This window comes from Garra rufa, chromosome 3 (genome assembly GCF_049309525.1).
Source record: "Garra rufa chromosome 3, GarRuf1.0, whole genome shotgun sequence".
NCBI classification, from domain to species: Eukaryota; Metazoa; Chordata; class Actinopteri; order Cypriniformes; family Cyprinidae; genus Garra; species Garra rufa.
This window is the reverse complement of record NC_133363.1, coordinates 24845072-24871158: the sequence shown is the minus strand read 5'-3', so window position 1 is coordinate 24871158 and position 26087 is coordinate 24845072. Positions and strand designations below refer to the sequence as shown.

At 35.5% G+C, this 26087-nt stretch overlaps 1 protein-coding gene across 2 annotated transcripts in view; it reads right to left on the bottom strand.

Moving 5' to 3' along the window:
- Positions 1–25863, bottom strand: part of dpy19l3 (dpy-19 like C-mannosyltransferase 3) — a 66735-nt gene extending 40872 nt beyond the window's left edge. The window contains exons 1-12 of one of the 2 annotated variants that reach the window (XM_073836901.1): positions 25598–25863; positions 24573–24706; positions 21704–21831; positions 10355–10445; positions 7958–8079; positions 7697–7842; positions 7034–7157; positions 3082–3216; positions 2867–2998; positions 795–896; positions 516–589; positions 61–219 (exon numbers count right to left, since the gene is read on the bottom strand). In XM_073836901.1, the coding sequence (XP_073693002.1) occupies positions 61–219; positions 516–589; positions 795–896; positions 2867–2998; positions 3082–3216; positions 7034–7157; positions 7697–7842; positions 7958–8079; positions 10355–10445; positions 21704–21831; positions 24573–24681 (1322 nt within the window). In that variant the 5' untranslated portion in view covers positions 24682–24706; positions 25598–25863. Of the gene's footprint in view, positions 1–60; positions 220–515; positions 590–794; positions 897–2866; positions 2999–3081; positions 3217–7033; positions 7158–7696; positions 7843–7957; positions 8080–10354; positions 10446–17675; positions 18100–21703; positions 21832–24572; positions 24707–25597 lie in introns of those variants that run through there. The other variant, XM_073836900.1, reaches the window with a different exon arrangement.
- Positions 25864–26087: the final 224 nt, after the last annotated feature.

The window sequence follows — 26087 nt, the reverse complement described above, 5'->3', positions numbered from 1 at the left end:
AAGGCGGTGGTTGTGCACAAGAGCATTTCCTACCGAGAGGAAGTGATGCAGTAGATTTACCTGAGATTAGAGAGCGCCACCAGCAGCAGCAAAATGGAGAGCACACTGAGGGTGCACAGATACGGATAGAGCAGCACTGTGCCAGCCAACCGCTCAAATGTATCCAATGGCAACAAGCCAAAAGCCTCTTCACACAGATAGAGACTGGCATCAAAGTCTCTGGAAGAAAGAGGAAGGGAGGGAGTACGGGAAGGATATATATTATAGAGATTATTGGGAGCAGCAATTCATCTGATCAAGTGAAATGGCTTCATAAATATCTAGTGGATGAGCAGATTATATTGTGTGCCAGATGATATTTTTCCACCGGAGCTGGGCGTATTTAATCACAGCGGATTAATGGTTCGCTCTAGTCTCGGAGTAGATCTCACTTCTGAATAAGACACCACGATATGGCATTTGACTGATGATAAAAGGCTTAGATGTAGAGCCATGAGAGATGACCAAAGACTTACCTCGTTGCCCCGAAGCCAAACTTGGCCTTTATGAACTTAAAGATGTGCTCGTCCGATTTCAGCTGGAGTAGTTTCTGTCAATTAAAATCGAGAGTGAAGAATGAAATCATTCATGTAAGTGTCTCGTGAGATCGGGGCTGTGGGTTTTCATGAGAGTGAGATATGAAGAAAGACAATGAGAGTGAAAGCAAAGCTAGCATCTCGGGAGGAGAAGCTAGAGAAGCTCTATTTTATCATTAATGACAGGGCGGACGATGTAGAACACGATTCATAGCTCACCTTGGCTGAATAATTGATGGTGAAAGTTAATGTGAGGACTAGGAGTGTGTGAAGAGCCAGTTTTCCAACTCGTATAACAAAGCCGCCCGTTTTTAGTCCTGTCTGAAAGCCACACACGCACACAGCAGGTATTAATAAATAAACTACAACAATATTTTTGAGCCTCAGTTTTCAGTGTTGGGAAACACAGATGAGGCTCGGACACAAAAGTGATGAAATTCCTCATGTAAACATTTTTTAGACTAAAACCATAACTTTAAATTCGCAGATAAGTGGAATTCATTATACATATAATATCAAACGTGAGCATATGGGATTATTAGGAGAAATTACATTAGTGAGCCTGTAAAAAATTGAGAAATCCAGTCACATTCTGCAACTTTTTAAATAACTAAAATAATATACACTGCTGTTTAAACTCCGGGATCAGTAAGATTTTTAACTTTTTCAAGTAGACTCTTATGCTCATCAAAGTTCCATTTATTTGATCAAAAACACAGAAAAAAAGAATATCATTGCAATTTAAAATAACAGCTTTCTATTTTAATATACTTTAAAATGTCATTTATTTTTTATTTTTTGAATTTTCATCAGCCATTATTCTGGTCTTCACTATAACTTTTTATCAATTTAACCCATCCTTGCTGAATAAAACCATTTCTTTCAGAACAAAAATAAATAAATAAATGCTGTTCTGTTTAAATGTTTTATCCTGAAAAAAAAAAGTATCACACATTCCAAAAAATAAATAAATAAATAAATAAATAAATAAATAAATAAGCAGCACAATTGTTTCCAACACTAATAATAAATCAGCATATCAGAATGATTTCTGAAGGATCATTTGTGACCCTGGATTACAAAACCAGTCATAAGGGTCATTTTTTTAAAATTGAGATTTATACATCATCTGAAAGTATGTATGGATTGTTAGGATAGGACAATATTTGGCTGAGAATTTGAAAATCTGGAATCTGAAAGTGCAAAAAAATTTAAATATTGAGAAACTGCCTTTAAAGTTGTTCAAATGAAGTTCTTAGCAATGCATATTGCTAATCAAAAATTAAGTTTTGATATATTTACGGTATGAAATTTACAAAATACCTTCATGGAACATGATCTTTACTTACTCGATAATTTTGACCCATACAATGTATTTTTTGGCTATTGCTACAAATATACCTGTGGTACTTGGTTTTGTGGTTCAGGGTCACATTTGACACTGAAGACTAGAGCAATGACGCTGAAATTCAGCTTTGCATCACAGGAATAAATAAATAAAATAAACACGCTATTATAAATTTCAGTAATATTTCACAATATTGCTGTTATTCTTCTGTATTTTTACTCAAATAAACACAGCCTTGATGAGCAGAAAAGACCAATTTGAAAACAGTTTTCTGCCTTTGTTACTTTTTCATGGTTAACTAATGTCATTTATTGAAAACATAACAAGAAATAATTACAAATCTTTTACCCACTTCAAGCAAGGTTGTAACTTCTACATGCCACATCTTTTCAACAAAAAAACGCTATGAACTACTGCACAAAAATTGCATAAAAATGTGCCTTAGCAGTGTGTGGACACAACCACACTACAATGATAAAAATCCATTCACTCATTCTCCAAAAACCTCCAAGCTGTTTTGATTTTCTGTTCTGTTTTTGACAAGGTAAAATGGTGTTGTTTTACATGGCCACTACGGAATGTTAATCAAAATATGTTGCAGACATTTCATGAAGACCCTAAACAATCATACCAACTTGGGAAATGCGTATCTGATATCCTCTTTAAGGAGCATATTAACATCTTCAGTCCATCTAAACCATACACTTTAGAAGAAGATCTGCTTAATGTTATTCTAAGATCTGACGAAACACTTTAGTGACGTACTGCGGATGAGCACATGCTCTGGATAATCACATGCCCTAGATGAAAAAGCACATACTGAATAGATTAAAGGATCTGGGATTTCATGCAACATATGTTCTTAGAATCATAAAAACAGGTTTTATACTCTGACTTACCCACCTTAAATAATTTGTATTTGTGTACTGAGATGTACACTGACCTGGAAGTGTTTGATGAAGAGGGCAGACACAATGAAGCTGAGCACTAGAGAGCCCAGAATCATAGAATTGCAGAACTGCAGTAACCACACCAATAACAGACTCAGCACCTGCATCAGGTACAGAGAGACCACCTACAGAGAGAAAGAAATGAATATCCAACCACACATGTACTTCAAAAGGTAGAAAGTCTCTAATATGTGTGTTTGAGTGTTACCTGTTCTGCTGTGAAGAAGTCCAGGCAATCCAGAGTAAAGATTATAAGGGCCTGAACCAGTAGGACAAACTGATTGAACTGCCATGTCAAACAGAAGCAGAAGGTGGAGACGAACACCAGCCACAGCACCACCTTCTGTGGTAGAGAGCAAAACGCTGTTTAATTCTAACCACCCAGACAACCAAACATACAAAAATCCTTGTTCTTTCTTCAGAGCTCATACAATGAGAATTTTCCCAGTGATATACCATATGTCAGGAAAGCAATTAGAGTCTGTGCTGAGAGAACATACTGAGAGAGAACAAATATGTGCTCAGCAAAGTAAATATTTCATACATACACTTGCAATTGCTAACCTCCATTTCATATTTCATAAAACTATTTCGGAACAGCAGTGAGCAGTCAGAAATATTTATCACAGCTTACTGTCTCATATTTTCTCAGTGCATCTAGGCGCCTTTTCTCTTTTCATTATTTCATTAAGCTGCGCTTGCCTGCCCGAGAGGCGTTTCAAAGATGGCCGCCGAGTGACATGACTTGCTTTAAAGGGACTATGATTTTACTAAAAATAGAATTAGCTTACATGCATGTGCTGAAAGTAAGTAGCAAATATGGTAACAGTCAACAGAGCTCTCAAAAAAGCTATAGAGAAGACATAGTTTTATTATATTAGAAAGTTTAAGGCTACATGAAGATTTCCAAGACATTAAAAGTTCCTCGAGACAGCTGGCAGTCTTACGCATTAGTTTAAAGTGTGTTGTACCAGAAAACCTTTGAGGGTGTTCAACAAAAAAAAAAAAAAAGCAAAAAATGTTTGATCAGACCAACTGAGAAAAACCTGCAATGTACAGCCAAAGACTGGAGGAATGCCAAAGACTCACAAAAGGAGGAAAAATATAATGCAGTGTAGAAGACGAACACCAGACAAGTATGGCCTTCATGTTGAGACATCTTGCCGAATACAACTCTTGACCAAAAAGAACAAAAAGGCCAACTTGAACATGCTCAAATTAATTTGGATGTGGAGTTCTGGAAGAATGTTTTATGGAGTGATATGACCAAACTGGAACTTTTTGAACCCGTAGATCGGTGGTATGTCTGTTGCAAAAAAGACAAAGCTTATAAGCAAAAGAACACCATCTCCATCGACAAACATGAAGGTAAAACAGTTCTGTTATGCGGGTGTTTTACTGTCACAGGAAGTGGAAAACATGACCATATGAAGGACATCATGGATTCTTTAAAGGATCAAGCCATTTTGGCAAGAATTGTGATGGCTTTGGTGCAAAGACTGAAGCTAATGATCAATGGACTCTCCTGCAGGACAATCATCCCAAAATAAAATCCAAAAGTAAATCCAAATCTGCTTATGCTTGGTTCATCGATCATAGATTGTTCTTGAGTGGCCTGTTCAGTCTCCAGAAAATATTTGGTTGAATTTGAAGAAAGCAGTGGCAAAGTAAAAAAGATCATCAGTGACCTAAAAGCTTTTTCAGGCGAGGGATGGGCTGAGATTGCAGAAGAGAGGTAATAGAAGCTTCTAAGCACTTCCAAGCAACGATTATTGGTGGCTTTAAAGAATAAAAGATTCTCCAAATTTGACTTTCGGGAGCTGAATAATTTTGAACATTTTTTCATTATTCATCATCTTACATTCTCAGAATTATTCAAATGTGTATTAATAAACTTTCTCCAATAGTGTCCGGAGCCCTATCTTAAATTGTTTTCACAGAATTTTGTTCTCTGCAGCAAAATATCTTGTAGGTCAAGGACTTGCTTGAGAAGGATTCGTTATTTTGTTTCTACTGTAGATCACAAAACTAACAATTTCACCAAAAAGTGTGTTTTTGGTTGTTAAGGATAGATAACCTTGTTCAGCTTCTTAAAGAACCCAGCATTAAGGGAACTATTTATACTGATGTCAGCAGACGATCGCTAAGCAAAAGCTGTGCGAATTTGTGGCTGTTTAGCTCCGCCCACAGGAGTTTGACTGTTTTCAGAGAGAAGCGGTACAGCTGGATCTTTCTTTTTTTAAACATGATAAAACTAAAGACTCTTTGAGGGATATAAGAGATGCAATACTACTCTGTAGGTACTCAAGTTTAACATGAGATTGGCAGAAACTGTTATGCCCCTTTTAAAGCACATGGGCACACAGTGGCCACTGTAAGTCTGCAAGAATGCAAATGCACATAAAGTGTGCCATTTGGAACAGGGTCAACATTTCAGTGTTTGAGCTTCCAACCAGCTCAACACAGCAACACTGTCTCAAACAAAAGTTTGAATTTGGGGCAGGGTTATCAGTTTATCCAAATAACTGAAGACAGACAGAGTGCTCAGAAACTTCAAAACATTATTTTTCAGATTCCATTTGGTAAAGTCACGTCATCTTGTGGCAGTAGTTCTCAAGTCTACAGTTTTTTAAAAGTCAGACTCATCCAAAAGTTGCAACATTTCCCAAGTCACCATTACTGTAGTTGAATTGAGAACCGTCTCAGACTTGGACTTTGAAACTGTCACCTTATCCCTCAAAGCCTGGTTTTCATCTGCGTAAAATTCATTTTGGTGTCTAACCTGACTAAGGTCTATGAGCATGCGTGAACCAAGAACTTGAATAAGGGGGTGAAAGGTATGCTTCTTTTAAAATCAAATGTATAGTTCAACTAGTTACAGTTTATACAACTTTTATTCTATTATAACAAGCAAAAACTGCTGAGTCAAGGCATAATTATTATTAAGCATGATTATTATAAGAAGCCCGTTTCGACCACTGAACAAAAAAGGTTATTGTGACTTTTATCACATAATTCAGATTTTTTTTTTTAGAATTGCACGACACAAACTCGAAATTCAGTTTTTTTTCTCAGAATTGCGTGATATAACTTGCAGTTGCGACTTATAAAGTCAGAATTCTGAGATAAACTCAATTCTTAATTTTTTTTTTTTCAAAATTGCATTATACAATCTCAGAATTTTGACTTTTTTTCTCAGAATTGCATGATATAAAGTTATAAAGTCAGAATTTGTAAGATATAAACTTAATTCTTTTATTTTTTCTCAAAATTACATGATACAAACTCACAATTGAGATTTTTCTCAGAATTGCGTCATATAAACCCACAATTGTGAGTTTCGAATTCAGAATCGCAAGATATAAACTAACAATTCTGACTTTTTTCCTCAGAATTGCACGGTATTAACTAACAATTCTGACTTTTTCCTCAGAATTGCATGATATAAACTTGCAATTGTGAGTTTTAAAGTCAGAATTGCCAGATATAAACTAACAATTCTAACTTTTTTCTCAGAATTGTGAGATAAAATCGCAATTGCGACTTATAAAGTCAGAACAGTGAGATAAAAACTCTCTTTTCTCAGAATAGCATGATATAAACTCGCAATTGAGACTTATAAAGTCAAAATAGTTAGATATGAACTCTCAATTCTGACTTTTTTTCCTCAGAATTGCACAATATAACTCACAATTCTGACTTTTTTCTCTGAATTGTGTGATATAAACTCGAAATTGCAAGTAAAGGCTGATATGTAATCAGATATAAACTCACAATTCTGACTTTATAACTCGCAATTGTGAGCTATATCATGCAATTCTGAGAGAAAAAAAGTCAGAACTGCGAGTTTGTATCTCACAATTCTGACTTTATAACTCATACTTGCGAATATATCTCACAATTCTAAGAAAAAAATGGCACAATTGAGAGTTTGTATCACCCAATTCTGAGAATTGCGAGATGTAAACTCACAATTGTTTTTTTTTTTTTTAATTTAGTGGCAGAAACGGGCTTCCATTCCATTTTTTTAACTGGTGCACTAACACAAACTGTCCGAAAGAACTGGTTTGCTGTAAAAAAAAAATCAGACTTTTCATTACTAATTTGTCTCTAAAATGGTTACGGAATAGATATTTAAATGTATCAGGATTGAAGCTTACCTGGTGAATAGGTTTTAGCTGTGGCCTTAAATAACAGGTTATGGCAGCCACCTGAAGAGCAAAGAAAGGTATTGACCAGTTCTCCCTTAGCGAGATGGTAAACTCCACGCGTGTGGTGTCCACTCTGCACACAAATCAAGAATGCAATCAATCACAGAATCAAAACACAATCACAGAAAACACAAGCTTAAGCTGTGAGAAAAGAAAACAAGTGAAGAGTTGTAAAAGTGTGATTTTTCGATGCCACAATATCTTCTAGCTAAGAAAAAAAAATGCAGAAATGACTCTGAATAAGCAATTCACAAGCTGATTTCCTAAAATGTGTAAACACTATAGTGTGCTCAAAACACGGTGCTGCTTGATTGAGCTTCCCAATCAGCTCAACGAATAGTTTAGTGTGGGAACTATCTGTATTGTTTCCTAAATATTGAAATTGCACCATGGGGAACATCCTATCAAGTGGCCTGTTGTATTATATAAAAAGAGCCTTAAATTACAAATTCCATTTCAGTGCTGTCCTTGAGAGCTTCAATTCATATTTTAGAGAAACGTATCGACTTTCACACTTACCTAAATTGAGGTGCTCACTGCATCATAATAAGCATTTATTTACGCCAGATAGGTAAGTTTTGTGTGTATGAGAGACTGCCTGTGCACACACACCTGTTAAGAATGTACCAGACTCCACTGAGGGCTCCAGCCAGCCATGAGTCACTGAGTAACCAGCTAGTGATAAAAAGGGCGATGACATACACTGTCTGCAAAGCAAACACTGTGTAGATGTAGAAATAAATTGGCTCCAAGTAGGTCTGCAAAACAAACAGACACACACATTCATACAGGATAGGGAAAAAAATAAGCTGATTCTGCAAAAGCCCAAGAGAATATATATATTTTACAAAGAAAACAGAAGTGATTGAACACCTGGATGGGAAGTATTCTGTACAAAACGCTAAGGAACACTTCTTGGTAGATATTCATACGCTGTAGGATGTTTATTGTTCTCTTTGATTCAGTGGTGTTGTCATGAATAAGCTCGTGAAGACCTGTGAACACAAAAACACACACACAACCCAGTAAACTTATACGAAAAGTTGAATGTTGCACAAATACAAATGAACTTGTCATTATCAAATCTGCTTTATGTAAATAAAAGACTTCAGTCTATTTGCTTTAAAAAAATTACTTGCTGTTTCTTTGTAATTTTGGGACATTTCATTATTATTTGTTTTATTATTATATATTATTTGTTTATTATTTCTTTATTAAAAAAGTGTTTCAAAGTAAATTCAAAATGTTTAAATGTATTATAAATAAATAAATACAGTTGAGGTCAAAAGTTTACATACACCTTTTCAGAATCTGCAAAATGTTAATTATTTTACCAAAATAAGAGGGATCATACAAAATGCATGTTATTTTTTATTTAGTACTGACCTGAATAAAATGTTTTACATAAAGGATGTTTACATATAGTTGTTTGCAAGTCCCTTGTTTGTCCTGAACAGTTAAACTGCCTGCTGTTCTTCAGGAAAATCCTTTAGGTCCCACGAATTCTTTGGTTTTTCAGAATTGTTGTGTATTTGAACTCTTTCCAACAATGACTGTAAAATTTTGAGATCTATCTTTTCACACTGAGGACAACTGAAGGACATATGCAACTATTACAGAAGGTTTAAATGCTCACTGATGCTTCAAAAGGAAAAACTATGCATTAAGAGCCAGGGGTGTAAACTTTTGAACAGATTGAAGATGTGTACATTTCTCTTATTTTGCCTAAATATATATATATATTTTAGTATATAAAAAAATAATTTTAATATTAATGCAATGTGTTTCCTTCTGAGGCATCAGTGAGCGTTTGAATCTTCTGTAGTAGTTGCATATGAGTCCCTCAGTTGTCCTGGATCTCAAAATCATACAGTCATTGATGGAAAGGGTTCAAATAAACAAAAATGCTGAAAAGATTTTTCTGAAGAACAGCAGCTAGTTTAACTGTTCAGGACAAGCAATGGACTCAAAAAAACTATCACAAAAAAAATAAATAAATAAATAAAACAGCTGTGGATCATTTAGGTAACAACACAGTAGTAAGAATCAGGTGTATGTAAACTTCTTTAAATTCAACTATTATTTTCTCTTGTAGACTTTTGGTATAATCCCTATTAGTCTGACTGCTTTTAGTATCAGTTTTATAATCAGTTACTTTGAAACACAGTTGAGCCAAACCCATTTGTCACAGACAGATCATGGATCATAGTGTAAGAGAATAGTATTTTGACAAAATGTGTAGTTACTATATTTTGCTGTTGTATAGCAGAATGGCTTAGATAATAATTAGAGCTCATATGTGGGCAATAATACTTTGATTTGAAAGGGTTCCATTATTGCAAATGCCGACTAAAATTGCCACTAAAATGCTTTAATGTAAGTGGATTTCAAAATAAACAACCTCAAATTTCTTTATACTACTGCGGATAGTACTACAGCTATGACATTTTACAGTAATCAATTTGTATGATTGCTTAATAGAAAAGCAATGCTCTGAACATGCTTTTACTCTACTAAAAGTACAAAGGCTCAATTGCTGTGTCTAGAGAACAGCTTTTGGCACCGCTGAGGTTCTTACCATTTCAGTCTCAATGGGTAATGACCTAATTGTGCTGTTTTTCAGTGTAGAAGCACAAAGAAAATCCATTCCAAATGGGGCTGTTAGGCCAATTAGATTGAGCAAAGACCACTTAGAGCAAAGTTGTACATTTCCTCTATTTTCTGAGACCAGTCACACTGATATGGTTACGTAATGAAACATTCCTTTGATAGCTCTCAGATTACATAAGTGATAATGGAAAGCAGACGGCGTGGTTCAAGAAACTTACCATTTTGGACTAAGCTAAATAAACTAAAAGGGGAAAACACAATTGGAATAAAAAATTGACATATTTGAAAATTTCTTAGACGTGAAGAAGGTGATTACAATGAAATGCTGACCCTATAGTAATGGTTCCCAAACCTGGTCCTGAAGAATCCCCAAAACTGCATGTTTGTTCTCTTATCTGACAAACACATTTGATGTCTTGTGGGTTCTTTACTAATAAGCTGAAAATTTAAAATCAAGTGTGTTGGATTATGGGAACATCTGTGCAGTGTTTGGAGTTCTCCAGGACTAGGATTGAGAACCACTGTCCTACAGGAGCAATATTTCTACATAAAAAGTAAAACCAAAGACTTTAACATCCGTGTTCCATCAGAAAGATGACATGATGCAAGAGTGATCGTATAACCAGTAAGCGAACCAGTCTTGTGAATAGATTTCAGTACCTTGCTGTATAGAAGGCGCCTTCAACATCTGTTTGTAGTAGGAGTAATAAAGGCCACATTCTGTCCGGAAGGAGATTTCACGCTCGACTTCCTACAAATGCAAGAAGAGAGGATAAGATTCAGTAAAAATGAACTATGACAAGAAGCACAACAGGAGTAAATGGTGTTAAAATGAAATTTCCCATCTGAGAAAGAAATCAGAGCAGCTATCTGACCAGAATAAACAGAGATTTCATTCGCAATAAAAGCCTTGAGGAAGAAAGAAAGGGAAAAAAAAAAAACAGGTGTTGTAAATATGGTGGAGTTTTACAGTGGAAATGGTTTTCAGACAAAAAGATCCATATGCTCCACAAAGATTAGAGTCACATTAAATTTGATTTGAGAAGCTGTGTTATACTTTTATTTTTCTTCATAAAACAGCTTCAAACACTTATTTTTCTGAAAAACTCAAACACAAAGAGGCAATTTTAAAGGATTGGTTCACTTCCAAAATAAAAATCTTTTAATAATTTACTCATCCCCATGTCATCCAAGATGTTCATGTCTTTCTTTCTGCACTCGAAAATACATTTTTGAGGAAAACATTTCAGAATTTTTCTCCATATTGTAGACTCAATGGGGATCAAAGGGTTGACGGTCCAAATTGCAGCTTCAATGCAGCTTCAAAAGGCTCTACACGATCCCAGCCGAGGAATAAGGGCCTTATCTAGTGAAATGATCAGTCATTTTCTTTAAAAAAAAAAAATACAAATTTATATACTTTTATATATATATACAAATTCTCATCTTGCACTAGCTCTGTGATGCACATCTACAACTTCATGCATAACGTAATCAAGCTGGAAAAGTCACGCGTAGTTAGTAGGGCTGGTCCGAATACCATTTTCTGAGTTTCAAAGCTTTGGCAGTAACTAATATTTGAATATTCGAAGCTTCGGAGGGAGGAAACACGTTCAGAATGAACAAACTTTTTTAATAACCTACAGAACAGCGCGAGCCGGAAGTGGCGTGCCTGATGCGGGCAAGGCTTATATTCTCACAGAACGGACACTGTACTAGTGATAAAACACACAGGTCTGTTAAGAGCAATACTTTTAATAAGGTAGTCTAACATTTTTCTAACAAACAAATCACTCCCAAATCAGAAATTAGCAGCACAGTAATTACTGACACCATAAAGGGTAGGCTATTTAAATAAAAGAAGAATGAAAAATAAATGAATGAAGTTCAACGAACTGTAATAAATAAAGAAAATAGTAGAATACTTCTAATAACAGCATCACACATTTTAATTAACGAACAGTTTAAATAAAATGAATTGAATTCCCTTATATAGAGTTGCAATCAAAATTATTCAACCCCCTTGACCTGCAAGACATTTTGCTGCAGAGAACAACATTTTGTGAAAACAATTTAACAAAGGCATCAGTAAACTATTAAAGAAAGTTTATTAATACACATTTGAGTAATTCTGAGAACGTAAGTTGATGAATAATGAAAAAAAATCGAATTGGCTCTAAACATTTATGTTCAAAATTATTCAACCCCTGAAAGTAAATTTGGTGTACAATCTTTTATTCTTTAAAACCACCAATAAACACTGCCTGGAAGTGCTTAGATGCTTCTATCACCTTTCTGCTGCAATCTTGGGCCATTCCTTGCCTGAAAAAGCTTTCAGATCACTGATAATCTTTGGTTTTTACTTTGCCACTGCTTGCTTAACCATGTATTTTCAATGAGAATTAAATCTGCAAACTGAACAGGCCACTTAAAAACATTCTATGACTGATTCCTAAACCAAGCGTAAGTAGATTTGAACGTATACTTTGGGATGATTGTCCTGCAGGAAAGTCCATTGATTATTAGCTTCAGACTTTGCACAAAAGGCATCACAATGTTTGCCAAAATGGTCTGATACTTTAATAAATCAATGATATCCTTTGTATGGTCATGTTTTCCACTTCCTGCTACAGTAAAGCAACCCCATAACAGGACTGGTCCACCTCCATGTTTGATGATGGAGATGGTGTTCTTCTGCATATAAGCTTGGTCTTTTTTGCACCAGACGTACCTCTGATCCATACATCCAAAAAGTTCCAGTTTGGACACATCACTCCATAAAACAATCTTCCAGAACTCCACAGGTCCATCCAAATGAATTTTGGCATGTTCAAGTCAGCCTTTTTGTTCTTCTTGGTCAAGACTGGTATGCAAGATTCCTCAGCATGAAGACCATATTGTCTAGTGTTTATCTTATTCACAGCATTGAAATATTTTTCCTCCTTTCGTTGGGTCATCTTGCAAGTCTTTGGCTGTACATTGCAAGTTTTTCTCAGTTGATCTGATCAAACATTTTATGATATTGTGCTTTTTTGTTCAACAGCCTCAAAGGTTTTCTGGTTCAACACACTTTAATCTAAGGAATACGGCTGCCAGTTGTGTCTCTAGGGACATGTAATGTCTTAGAAATCTTCATGTAGTTTTAGACTTTCTAATAGAGCAAATTATTTCTTCTCTATTGATTTTGTGTGAGCTTTGATGACTTTACGATATTTGCTACTCACCTTCAGCACATGAATGGGCCAAGAGTATACTATGTGTAACACCCCAAGCTAATTCCATTTTTAATAAGTTTGTAAAGGCTTAAGACAATTTTTTAAGACAATTTTGTAACTTACCATAAAAATAATTGTCTTAAAACAGCAATGTTGAATAGGGGTTGAATAATTCTGACATAGCTGTGTTATTAAAAAATCCTATAACTCAAAAACATTACATTATATATTGACATTATCACTTTTAATATGCCAGAAAACTGATGTAGATGCAATTTAGTCCTGGATCTTCAGGAAGAGCCAAAATCATTTGTAAAGTACTGCAGTCTCTGGGGGGGTTGAATAATTTTGATTGCAACTGTAGAATAAAACAAACTGTAACAGGCTAAATAGAACAAGGTAACGTTAGGCTGGATAGACAGCTCACATTTCAATAAACAAACTATTTCTTTACAAAGTCAAACTTTCAAATAAATCACAATCAGGTTGCAAGCTAGTGAAGCTAACTACTTAGTCTACCCACACACTTTTCATGTTGTGTGCGAGGAAGATGAGTTTGTCCACATATTCAGGTAAATTGGGAACTTCGGGTCTTATTTACGATGTAGCCAGCTTTTGAGAAAAAGGCTGCAGATGCCAGTTTAGGGTAGCGGTCACCGTTTTGCTTCCACCATGCAAGTGGGCCTAACTGTCTCTCAAATTTTGCTCCATCGCTTTCTTTGCATTGTCTCCGTGTTCTTCTTCCTCTTTGTCATCGGACACAAACTGCATCAGCAGGCGATTCATGGGCGAGTCATATATTTAAGCATGAATGAGAACCGTTTGGACGGGGATGTCAGGTGTTTTAAAAAAATATATATATATAAAAATATTTGAATCTCAAAATTGAAAATCGAATGGCAACCCACCGAATGAATATTCAAATAATCTAGTCCAGCCCTAGTAGTTAGTTCTTCATCTGTGTACTTCAATCTCATTTTCTCCAACTTCAAAATCATTCGACATTATTGTTTAATTTTTTTTTTTTGTAAAGAGCGTTTGAATTTTTTTGCATGTTCGCTTTGTAAACACCTTTCCAACGTGACTACGTAATGCGTGAAGTTGGGCTGGTGCAAGACAAGCATTTGTGGTTAAAAAGTATATAAATTTGTAACTTTTTTAGAAAATGACTGATCATTTCGCTAGATAAGACCCTTATTCCTTGGCTGGGATGAAGTAGAGCCTTTTAAAGCTGCATTGAAACTGCAATTTGGACCTTCAACCCTTTGATCCCCATTGAGTCTACTATATGGAGAAAAATTCTGGAATGTTTTCCTCAAAACCATTAATTTCTTTTCGACTAAAGAAAGAAAGACATGAACATCATGACATGACGGCTTGTAAATTATAAGGAATTTTTTAATGTACAAGTGAAGGAATCCTTTAAGATATAAAAGTATAAAAACAGAAGGTACTATAAAATAATAATGGAAGAACTAGGGGTGTGAGATATATATCGTCTGCAATAATATCGTAATTGTTGTTTTAACGATGTGCGACATTATGGAGTATATTGCAAAAAGCAAACAAATCACCTAAGAGTGCACGCATAACGTTACATTACATGATGAAGTCTAGTAAGTACGCATTTAGAGTGCGTTCTGTGTCTGCATGATTCAGTCTATTAAAATGCATTTAGAATGATCAAATAATTCAAGATCTGGGCGCAGAAAATGATGATGTATATATTTATGTCATTTCATATAGAGAATCAATATCAGATGAAGAGTGCCGTTTTTTCCATAAAAAATCTGCATGACTACAAATGCGATATTGATTTTATACAACAGCTCAATAAAAAGACTTACGTTTTAGCCCACATATTTCCAGTTTTTACCCAATTTCATCAACGAAAAAAAAAAAATCATTCCAAAAACAGCCACAGTGCTGTTTTGCGTCTCTGAGCAACATGATGACGTGTTTCTTTCCTGAATGAATCAACTGTTTAAATGATCCGGTTCAATCAATGACTCACTTATTAACAGCGACTTTTAATTTCACATTCAAAGTATCCTTTCCCTTTTCAAATAATTTCAAATATAGCTGCATTGACATGTAAACACATCTAAATGCCACTTCATATGCAACTTCTGCAAAGAAGAAATTTGTCAATACTGATTTGAGTTGTTTGGTAACACCCTAAATGTATTATTATTAGGGCTGTTCAATTAATCGAAATTTGGTTTCGATTTCGATTTCTCCTTCAAACGATCATGAAAATGCAGTAGCCTAATAGACCTTTCTCACAACTTCCGTATTTTGCACCGGAAATACGTAATTGCTGTGTAAACCTATTTCCGCCCCGGTATGCCGGTAACCAGTTAAACAACGTGAAAAACGCTTAACGTGGCTTAATGTATGTAAAAAACGACCAGGAAACCTCAAGTTTCTGTCAAACCTTACGTGGAACAAACATTAACTACTATCAAAAGAACGAGCCCTTATTCCACAGATAAAGTGAATTATATCACGTTAAGCGTTTTCTCCCCCATAGAAGCCCATTATAAGGAAACTGCTTAACGTGGTTTAACGTACCTCAACAGCGACCAGGGAAGACCAAACTTCTGTTACATTTTACTTATAATAAACACTTGCTGCTCTCAAAAGAACGAGCTCTTATTCAGCATATAAAGTGATCGCCCCCCATAGAAGTCCATTATAACAAACCATGTTAAGCTTTTTCCTTAATGGAGTTCTATAGGGAGAAAACGCTTAACACGATATAATTCACTTTATATGATGAATGAGATCTCATTCGTTTGACAGCAGCAAGTACTTTTATATAAGTATTTTTTGACAGAAATTTGTTTTTTTCCCAGTCGTTGTTAAGATACGTTAAACCACGTTAAGCTGTTTCCTTATGGGTTTCTATGGGGACGCTTAACGTGATATTATTAACTTTATATGCTGAAATGACAGCAGAAAGTGTTTATTATAAGTAAAATTTTAAGCCACGTTAAGCTTTTTTTTTGTATAATAGACTTCTATGGGGGGGCGATCACTTTATATGCTGAATAAGAGCTCGTTCTTTTGAGAGCAGCAAGTGTTTATTATAAGTGAAATTTAACAGAAATTTGGTCTTCTCTGGTCGCTGTTGAGGTAAGTTAAACCACGTTAAGCTGTTTCCTTATAATGGGCTTCTATGGGGGAGAAAACGCTTAACGTGATATAATTCACTATCTGTGGAATAAGGGTTTGTTCTTTTGATAGTAGTTAGTGTTTGTTCCAAGTAAGGTTTGACAGAAATTTGGGGTGTCCTGGTCGTTTTTTCGTACGTTAAGCCACGTTAAGCGTTTTTCACGTTAAGCGTTTTAGAACGTCCCGGATAAACTCTTCGTGAAAAAATGTATATCCTTTATCCAATTTGTTCCTCTTTGTGACGGAGTTTTCCTCTACGACTCTTATCACGTCGGCAAAAGTTATCTTTGGCAACAGTGAGGGAAGTTGTGTAGACTCTCTCCATTTTAATTTTAAATTACCCGGCTTTCTGCTGTGTTGACATTACACAGGAAGTCTGCATACCCTGCGATTGCGTATTTCCGGTTTCTGTGAGAAAGGTCTATCGAAATGAGACGATTATTGCGCCCCATTCCGCCCCCTTTCCACTGGTGCGCTTTCGCTCCTCCATAAAAGCCTGATTTCACATGCAAATCAGCTAAATCATGTAACGTGACTTTCATAAAACGGGACGTGCTTGATTTGTTAATGTTTCTTCGATGTTGTGTTTTTAATAGCGCATAAGAAAAATTGCGCTGTTCTGTGAATGCGCTCAGAGACGGAGCAGAACACGGACATTTAAAGGTATCTTTTAGTTCAGGGTGCACCTAAACGCTCAAATACTCGCAACAACATTTCAAAATGAGGCGCTTGGTGAATATTCATGTAAACTGACAAGAGTTATGTATTAAATTACCATAAACAGTTGAGAATGAAAATATGTGTGCATTGTGCAACAGTATATTGGACCCGTGTGGTACAGCGGCAACACATAGTATTCCTTCTGCCGTCTCTGTGCCTAATATGAATAAAACGTAAAAATACAAAGAGAAAAATCACTCACTGCTCTTGAATGAAGGACGTTTGTAGTTTTATTGTTTTACCCTGTTTTATTTACATTCAAATAATTACATAAAATTGCTGTAGTATTTTTAGGCTACTTTAGATTTGCATACAAATATTCAGTATTTTTTTAAAAGCAATTTTTTTCTCTCCCTGTATTGCTACCTTTAAATGAATCACTATATAGAGTTTTGGACCCTGTCATAATCGTTTAAATAATCGTGATTACAATATTGACCAAAATAATCGTGATTATGATTTTTGCCAAAATCGAGCAGCCCTTATTATTATTATTGACTGATTAAATGTAAGAATTTGACTAAAAAGATGATACACACTTAAAAAAATGGCTTTATAAAGGTAAAAATGGCCACAAAAGGTACAAATCAATTTCAACTATTGAAAATAATAATTTCTATCACTGCTGTGAATAAAAAACTTTAGTAGTCCTTAAGAACAATAACACACACAGCAAAATATCGTCTAATTATCGTTATCGATAATTTTAGAAAATATTGAGATATTATTTTTTGTCAATATCGCACACCCCTACTGAGAACTGACTGAAAAGGGAAAAAAAGTGTGCACATTCACATTCACTTCACTTAACAATGTTTCTTAGCAACATTCTTGCAACCAAAATGCAGACAGATTCTGCTTTGGCTTACCTTTATGTGTGAAAACCACAGCAGATTTTCATGTATAGAATAAACACACCATGCATGAAACAGCCCAATAACCCCTGCCAACAGTAATCCTGCTGCTATGACAACAGCCGGCCAACAGTTTTGTCCTGGAATGTGATTCCATAAAAGCTTTAGGCACTCTTCTGTGCCCCTCTGCCCGCTCTTGTAATCCCTCAGATTGTCTTTTGCCCCAAAGTTTAGCGAAGGTGGTTTTTCCTGGGTGGCCCCTGAGCTATCATCCAAACTGCTATTCCTCCTGCGACGAACCTTCATTCTCAAGACTTATTATCCTCTGTCTTCCCTGTCTTTCCTAAAGTTCCGTCTGCCTTTCCCTGTTTGAGACCGCAAGCTCTTTTGTTTATCAGTCTTTCCAGAGTTACTTGCCCAAAAACTTTGTAGCACACGTATTAAAACAATAAAACAAAACCTCATGAGATCATTCTAAGCTCCAGCCGGCACCAAACAGCCAGAGAGACATTTTACATGTGATCAGAGAAAGGGGCTGAGACAGGAAGGAAGGCATGTGGGCCGCACAACTGGTGACCTCTCGGTAGTCAGGGGAAAAAACATAAAAAAAGATGGGGGAAAAAAGCTTGGAACATCATTTAAGAGCAGTTATTTGAACTAACAATAGAACAACATTCAGTTTGACTTTAACACTGTGTGGCGCTATAAACGTCATGCACATGACTTCACACGCAATGAATTTAAAAGTGTCTCTAATGCAGCTGTCTCTCGCTTAAGGGTGGTGTCACAGAGAAGAAACATACTGGATTCCAAATGCCTTTGTTCAAAAATAATGACTATGTCGTCATTTACGAAACTTAGTATAATGGAAGACCAACTCCTGCTGAGAACTTTTACACAGCCTCTGAGAAATTTACTGCTGTTTCCTATTTAGAGAGTGGAAGCTATTATAAAAACAATGCAGAATTTGTCTGTGCTTCTAATGGAGCTTTCTGTTGCAACATTTGATTAACTCTCAACCAGTGGACATTCCCAAAGCTCTTCCTCTGAAACAGAACAGGTGATTCATTTGCCTGGAAATAAAGCAGACTCTTGTTCAAATGCTCACTCAGTGCTGGAGGTGTTCTTTAACTAGAGAATGACAGAAACACATGGGGATGAAAAGTGTAGTCGTCCAATCACAGCCATCATTCCAGTCACGTTCAGAAAAGCAAGAGTACAGATAAAAGATGACTCATATAGCAGCCAGCATGCATGAGCTTTCTTTTTCCACTGCTGTCGTACTCTGACTTACTTTTAAACTTGAGATGACCTTTTGTGCAATCTATTCCACATGCTGCACTATACAGTCAAACCAAAATTTATTCTGACACCTTCAACATTTCTCACATTATCAGTTTATATGCTAGTTTAGAAAATGGTAATAAAATATGACAAGAACTGTCAGAACAAATTTATCTTGATGTCAGATAACTTTGATTGAAAGGTATGTAATGGATTACAATCAACCAAAAATTCAGACAACTGCTTGTATGACAATATTTACACAACTATCAATACTTTGAATAATTTTTGGTCCCAAATTTGTATCTGTTTTACTGGTATTCCACTGTATTTTTGGGTATAATATGCCACAGTTTACTTTATTTTGCTATCCTCACTTAGATTAATTAACTATAGTGTCCTGCACCCAGTAGTAAAAAATATATCTAATGTAAATAATTTTTGGTTTGACTGTATAAACCAGGATTAACAAAAATTAATTTACATTCCTGAGTCATTCTACAGAATTGGATCAAAGCCAAAGTTGGAAACATCTTGGGGGAAAAAATAAGCCTTTTTCCACAAATCTTGTATGTATGCAAATTGTATAATACCCAAACATTACTAGTAATTGTGTAGTTAATTCTCATATTGTATTTCCACAATGTTTTGGAATTTTGTCCTCTTCCCAAATTCATCACTACCAAAACACAGTAATATATAATTTAATAAGAAGGGGTGTATTGACCTATTAAGGTGTTGTTTACATCTACCTTGTACATGTATTGTTTGCTATATTAAAAAAGTAAATCAATAACAATTACAATTTTAACAATATTTCAACTGTGATTTATAGGAGTTGTTCTATTTTGAATCCAATCTTTCTTTGTAAAAGGCATAACGTTGATCATAATGATAAGTTAAGAATTTATTAGCTTAAATATTCATTGAACCAAACACTATCATAACATCTTAGATGGTAATTCAATACACATTATTTTTGGCAAATGACCACGTTTCGGTCCTAACTGTTACGGTAGTGACAATTTTAGATACAGTGGCATGCAAACGTTTGGGAACCCCTAGCAGAATCTATGAAAATAATTTTAACAAAATAAGAAAGATCATACAAAATGCATATTTTTTTTTTTATTTAATACTGTCCTGAAAAATATATTTTACATAAAAGATGGCTACCTGGATGATCTACGATCTACGGTTGTTCATGAGTCCCTTGTTTGTTCTGAACAGTTAAACTGAGCACTGTTATTCTGAAAAATGGTCCAAGTCCTGCAGATTCTTCAGTTTTCTAGCATCCTTTGCATATTTGAACCCTTTTCCAGCAGTGACTGTATGATTTTAAGACCCATCTTTTCACACTGAGGTCAACTGAGGGACTATTAAACCCAACTATTAAAAAAGGTTCAAACATTCACTGATGTTCTAGAAGGAAACACGATGCATTAAGAGCTGGGGAGTGAAAACTTTTTGAATTTGAAGATTAAGGCAAATTGTACTTAATTTGTCTTCCAGGAAACATAGTCATAGTCAACATAGTCAACATAGAAGTATCTTCTGTTGCTCCCGAAGGGCAGTATTAAATGGAAAAACAATTATATTTCAACAAAATTAGAAAACTGTGGACATCTTAATCCTGTTCAAAAGTTTATTGTGGGTTTCAATAGATAATAGAATGATCATTTGAACACTTAAATACCTTTTAAATGTGCTTTTGGGTTGTGGGAAAACAGTTTGCACCAATTCTGTAGAATGGTCCTCCTACTTTTACAGCAACACCCCCCTTATGTCTTAGACCCTCTGCTAACAAGCTGAATCTGGTGCATTCACTTAGGGAGAAAGTCCTCCAAAAACTTGAGTTTGGAATCATTTGTTAACATTGTCCACTTTATGATGAACAATGCAACATACTGTAACCAGGATACAGTCATTTTTAAATATGCTTTTTAGACTATTAAATATGCCTGAAAGCATAAAGAAAGAAAGATATTGCAAGTCTAAAAATACCCTGCCAACACATTCAGAAAAAAAACACTTTTATCTGGTCTTAGGAAGTGTGGTGCACATTCAATCAGAGTATTTATGAGATACATTATATTCAGAGAAACACAATAATCGGAGCACAAAATGTTCAAAGCTCACATGAAAGCAGCACAGGTTGAACTAGGCCTTGGTTCCAACAAAAGTCACACACACACACAAAACTCTTGCTCTCATACTGCATTGTACAGTAAATAAATACATAAACCAGACTAACCCTATTGCAAAACCAGCTATAGTAAATCCTGCACTGATTGGGAGATGTGGTTAAACTACTCCTGATCTGTATTATTTTAATAAGCGAAGTGGGATACAGGGACATGCTGATTTATCCAACTGAACATGACATAACTTTTTTGGCATGGTAGTTTCATCTGTTTCAGGTCTGGAAGTCATAACACGATCTGCAGCCCAAACTCTGGCTAACTGTTTATGTGACTGTTACGCCAAAGAGGGAAAGAAAAATAATCTGTCAGCACATATGGAAAACAATTCCTTTTCAAGAGGAAATGCATGAAAAGAATGAGACAGATGAGAACACTGACGAAACACAACCACACATTATGAATGTAGATCTCTTGAGCTGTTCTTTATATTAGGAACACAGCCTAAGAACACTAAAAAGACCTTTGTCTTTCAACCAAAGCCTGAAAATAAAATGAATCACGAATGGAATGTTCACTGTTTCAGGGCACTGAACATAAAAAAGCTCTGGATTTTACCTTTATATTGGAGAACCAGAGGTCGTTTTCATGAAGTGTGGCCACATAGATGCAGCACAGCAATCCCAGACTAACTCCCACTATTGAGCCAGTCATTAGACACAAGATTGTCCACCATGAGAAACCACCTAGAGAGAATGACAACAATATTACTCGCACCATAAAGGAAAAGGATTAGTTCACTTCCAAAATAAAAATGTCCTAATAATTAACTCACCCCCATGTCATTCAAAATGTTCATGTCTTTCTTTCTTCAGATGAAAAGAATTGAAGGTTTTTGTGGAAAACATTCCAGATTTTTTCTCTATATAGTGGACTTCAATGGTGGCCAACAAGTTGAAGACCCAAATTGTAGTGGTTAGTTCTTCATCTGCGTATTTTAGTTCAAAAAGGTGCAAAAACTCCAAATCAGTTTCTCCTCCAACTTTAAAATCAACTGACATTTTGGCTGTATTTTTTTTTAAAAGAGCACTTGACTTTCGCTTTGTAAACACTGTGTATTATATATATATTTTACAAAATGACCAATGGTTTTGCTAGATAAGACCCTTATTCCTCAGCTGGGATCGTGAGGAAGCTGCATTTTGGACCTTCAACCCGTTGGCCACCATTGAAGTCCACTATATGGAGAAAAATCCTGGAAACCTTTCCATTTCTTTTCAACTGAAGTAAGAAAGACATCTAGGATGATATGGGGTGAGTAAATTTTTAGGATTTTTTATTCTGGAAATGAACTAATACTTTAATATTTTAAACAATAACATGGAAATATGACAGTTTTTTAGTGTTAAATAAAAAAAAAAATCTACAATTATGAGATTATAGTCGTAATATTTTAAGAATAAAGTCGAAATTGCAAGAATAAAGTCAAAATGTTTTAAGAATAAAGTCAAAATGTTTTGAGAATAAAGTTGAAATGTTTCAAAAATAAAGTCAAAATGTTTTGAGAATAAAATATTTTGACTTTGTTCTCGAAACATTTACACTTTATTCTTAAAATTTCGACTTTATTCTCTTAAGGGAAGACACTGTAGGCAAAAATGCAGTTTTTTCATGCACCTGTCAAGTTTGAGATTTTGGCCTTTTTGGTTTTTCATAAAGAGTTTTTTCAGGCTAGTGGAATGAAAACATCCAAAAGACACTGTTAAGTGTTTCTTTAATAGCACTTTATCTATTTTTGTCAATAGATTTCAATTACAATCCATTTTTTTAAAGGCAGTTTTCTCAAAATGAAATTTTCTCCTACACTGAGCCATATATCTCAGAAAACTTCAGTAGCACTTACACACACCAAACTTTGCATTTTTATTCCAGTCTATATCCTAAAGGTTTTTACATAGGGATTTGTTCATATATAATTTGCTTGATTTTATACAACATTTTATTCCCCCCAAATTTTTAAAAATATATTGTTTTCTGTCTATTCTAAGTTTATTCTGAATTATGGAGTGAAATTCCCAAAATTCCCTAAACATTTGTTGACTCTAATATGTCAAAAAAATTAAACAAGAATTTTGAAACTGACTTTATCCAGTGTTTAGATTTTTGTACTAGGAATGTATGCAAATTAGCACATATTTCATTAAATAATGCCTCATTTGCATATTTAGACCTAACATTTTAGAAAACTTGTAATACAAAAATTGTTTGCAATTATGTAATCAATCAACTGGGTAGGTAAGGTGATAACTATTAGTCTTTTTTTTTTTACCCTATTCACCTGCAGTGTCTCGCCTTAATATTTCGACTTTAATCTCATAATCTTAGATTTTTTTTAAATGTGGCACTAAAATGCTGTCATATGGAAAACAAGGAAGAGGCATGCAAACAGATCTATAGTTAAAAAACAATCCATTTCTGTGAGTCTATATACTTGCATTGCAAGTGATCGTTTACGTCAGTAACCCATATAATGTATCTTCTAAAGCAAAGTGATAAGTGTGAGAAAAATAACTGTCATATTCATGTTTATGAGTTCATGCTTAACGTAATTGTCAGCAAGTTGTGAAACATCATCTATGCTTGTACAACATGGAGCCCTTTTCACAGACTGTAATAACACGTATTAGCAGTCATCAGCATTGCAAATCCTACAGTAAAGTTATTTATGTATTGTAATGTATGTACATTTTTAAAACTACACTTTGTATTATATTACCTTAAAAAAACAGTTAACACTGCTTTGAGGGTGTTTCTAATGCAGTGACTGTGGACAGTAAATTATTGCTCTCTCTTTTGACTACCATAATCAATCTCTCTTCTTTTCCTTTTTTTAAATACAGTCACATAAATGTTTTTTTTTTCTTTTATTATTATAGTAAATGGTAATGCAAAAAAATACATATGATGTAACCTTCCATTCACCACTACAGAAGTATAGAAGTATTATTCTATACTTCTCTAAACTACCAATTATGACGACTGCCCCCAGATAGCACAGGTATGTCTGTTAAAGATATCTTGATCTGGAAAGCATCTGCTGTGTACAAACGTCTGGCAGACATCTGTAAGATGTCCGTTTTATGTACATTCAAATTCATAAACGTCTATTTGACATCTGATAGGAAACGTCCAATAGACGTATTGCAGATGAGCAAACTACGTCTTCTAGATGTCTTGCAGATGTAAATGCAGACGTCAAATAGATGTCTCCGAGATGTACGTGTGCTATCAGGGCCAATTCTGAGAAACCTGAAAATTTAAATGGAATCTAGTGACAGTGCTCTGTGCCTCCAAGTACTTAATTGTGTCTTAAAAAGTTCCAAAATGTGCTTACAAAACGCTTCACAACATGCTGACACTTTTTTTTTTTATTTGTGGGTGAAATAAGCCTTTAAATGTACCTACTTTTACAACAAGCAGCACTGACCTGTTGGAAACTTCTCTCTGGGTTCAGTTGTACAATCTGGCTTCAGGTTCTGAATGCTGGGCCCCGGGTCCTTCCCTTTACTGCCCTTCCTCTGCTTGAGGGCAGTCATAGTGGAAAAAAACAGGCTTCCAGTCCTGGTGAAATATATGTTCAATAATAATGAAATAAAGCCATGTTTAATATACTGTAAAGGCATTGGTATTTATATATATGTACATAACATAAAATGTACATTGATCTGTTGCTATGGTTACCACAGTCAAACGTTTTGTTCAGCAGTTTTACACTAGTGTCGTGTTTATGTATGACAAACCTGCGATTACTGTTTGAAAACGCTGCTGAATCGTTTACACAGGATACTGTAAGTTAATTAGAAAAGGCCAGGCCCATAATTTGCACCCTGGTTTTGAATAAATTATTACAGCTATGATGATATAGTCCACACACACACACACACACACAAACTAATACAGCACCTGTTTCTCCCTTACAATATGATAATGGATGTGTAACTAAATCTGCAAGCAATTACCAACGATCATTGAAACCCGCCTCTTTTGCGGTGTTGACAAACATATCGCTAGGACACAACGATCTATTCCCGTTATACCGGAAACACTAGAGCTAACGGTGTCAAAATGTCCCCATTCACGTTGCTTCATGACACTTTCGCGAACTACGCGCAAGTTCAACAGCCGGAAAGCATCCGTAACAAACAGTAACAGACAAAAGAGCGCACTTGTGGTTATATGATCCCACGGACCGCGGTGCAAAACAACAAAGCATCGCGTCGCGCTTATTTCATTCGTTCATTCATTCATTGGCAGGCCTGTGTTTTGCAGCGGCGTTTCCTGCTCACAGCTCAACAACAATGTCAGGAGATCTCAGATCGCATCAGCCGCTGATCTCGGTCTCCAGCTAGGGGACAGGCGGACAGCTCAGCCTCACATCTCCCGTTCCCCATCCCTTTCACTCACTGTAAAACAATGCACGTTAAAATGCACTAAAACATGCGCGTCTCTCACCCTGTTCAATGAAGCTCGTAGTTCCTTATCGGATGTCCGGTAGCTCCTCCTTCCTCTCGGACACTCGCATTCAGCCTGCGAGCGGAGCGGCGCATGAAAACAAACCTCTTTTCCATACAATTAACAGGCACTAAAATCAAGACAGAACACTGAATCCAATAGCAGTTCGTTAAATCAGTGTCGTGTTGTTCCTATTCCCCGGACTGACAGCAGGCAGCACACCGCAGCCTGTAGAAATGAGCCCGAGCACATCCACAATCACATCCAGCGCCTCTCCCTCCTGAGAGACTCTGCACCTCTGAGTCTCAGTACCTGTTGAACACCTGCCCCGGGACGCATGGTCATGACACCTATGGTTAATACCTTGGATGATTTATATGGTAACAGTGCAAACTGCGGCAAGGTATTATTTGCTCATGGAGATGAAAACAATTTTAAGTTCTTTTTAATTTTGCTTATATCTTCTGTTGTAAAATGGACATGTAAATTC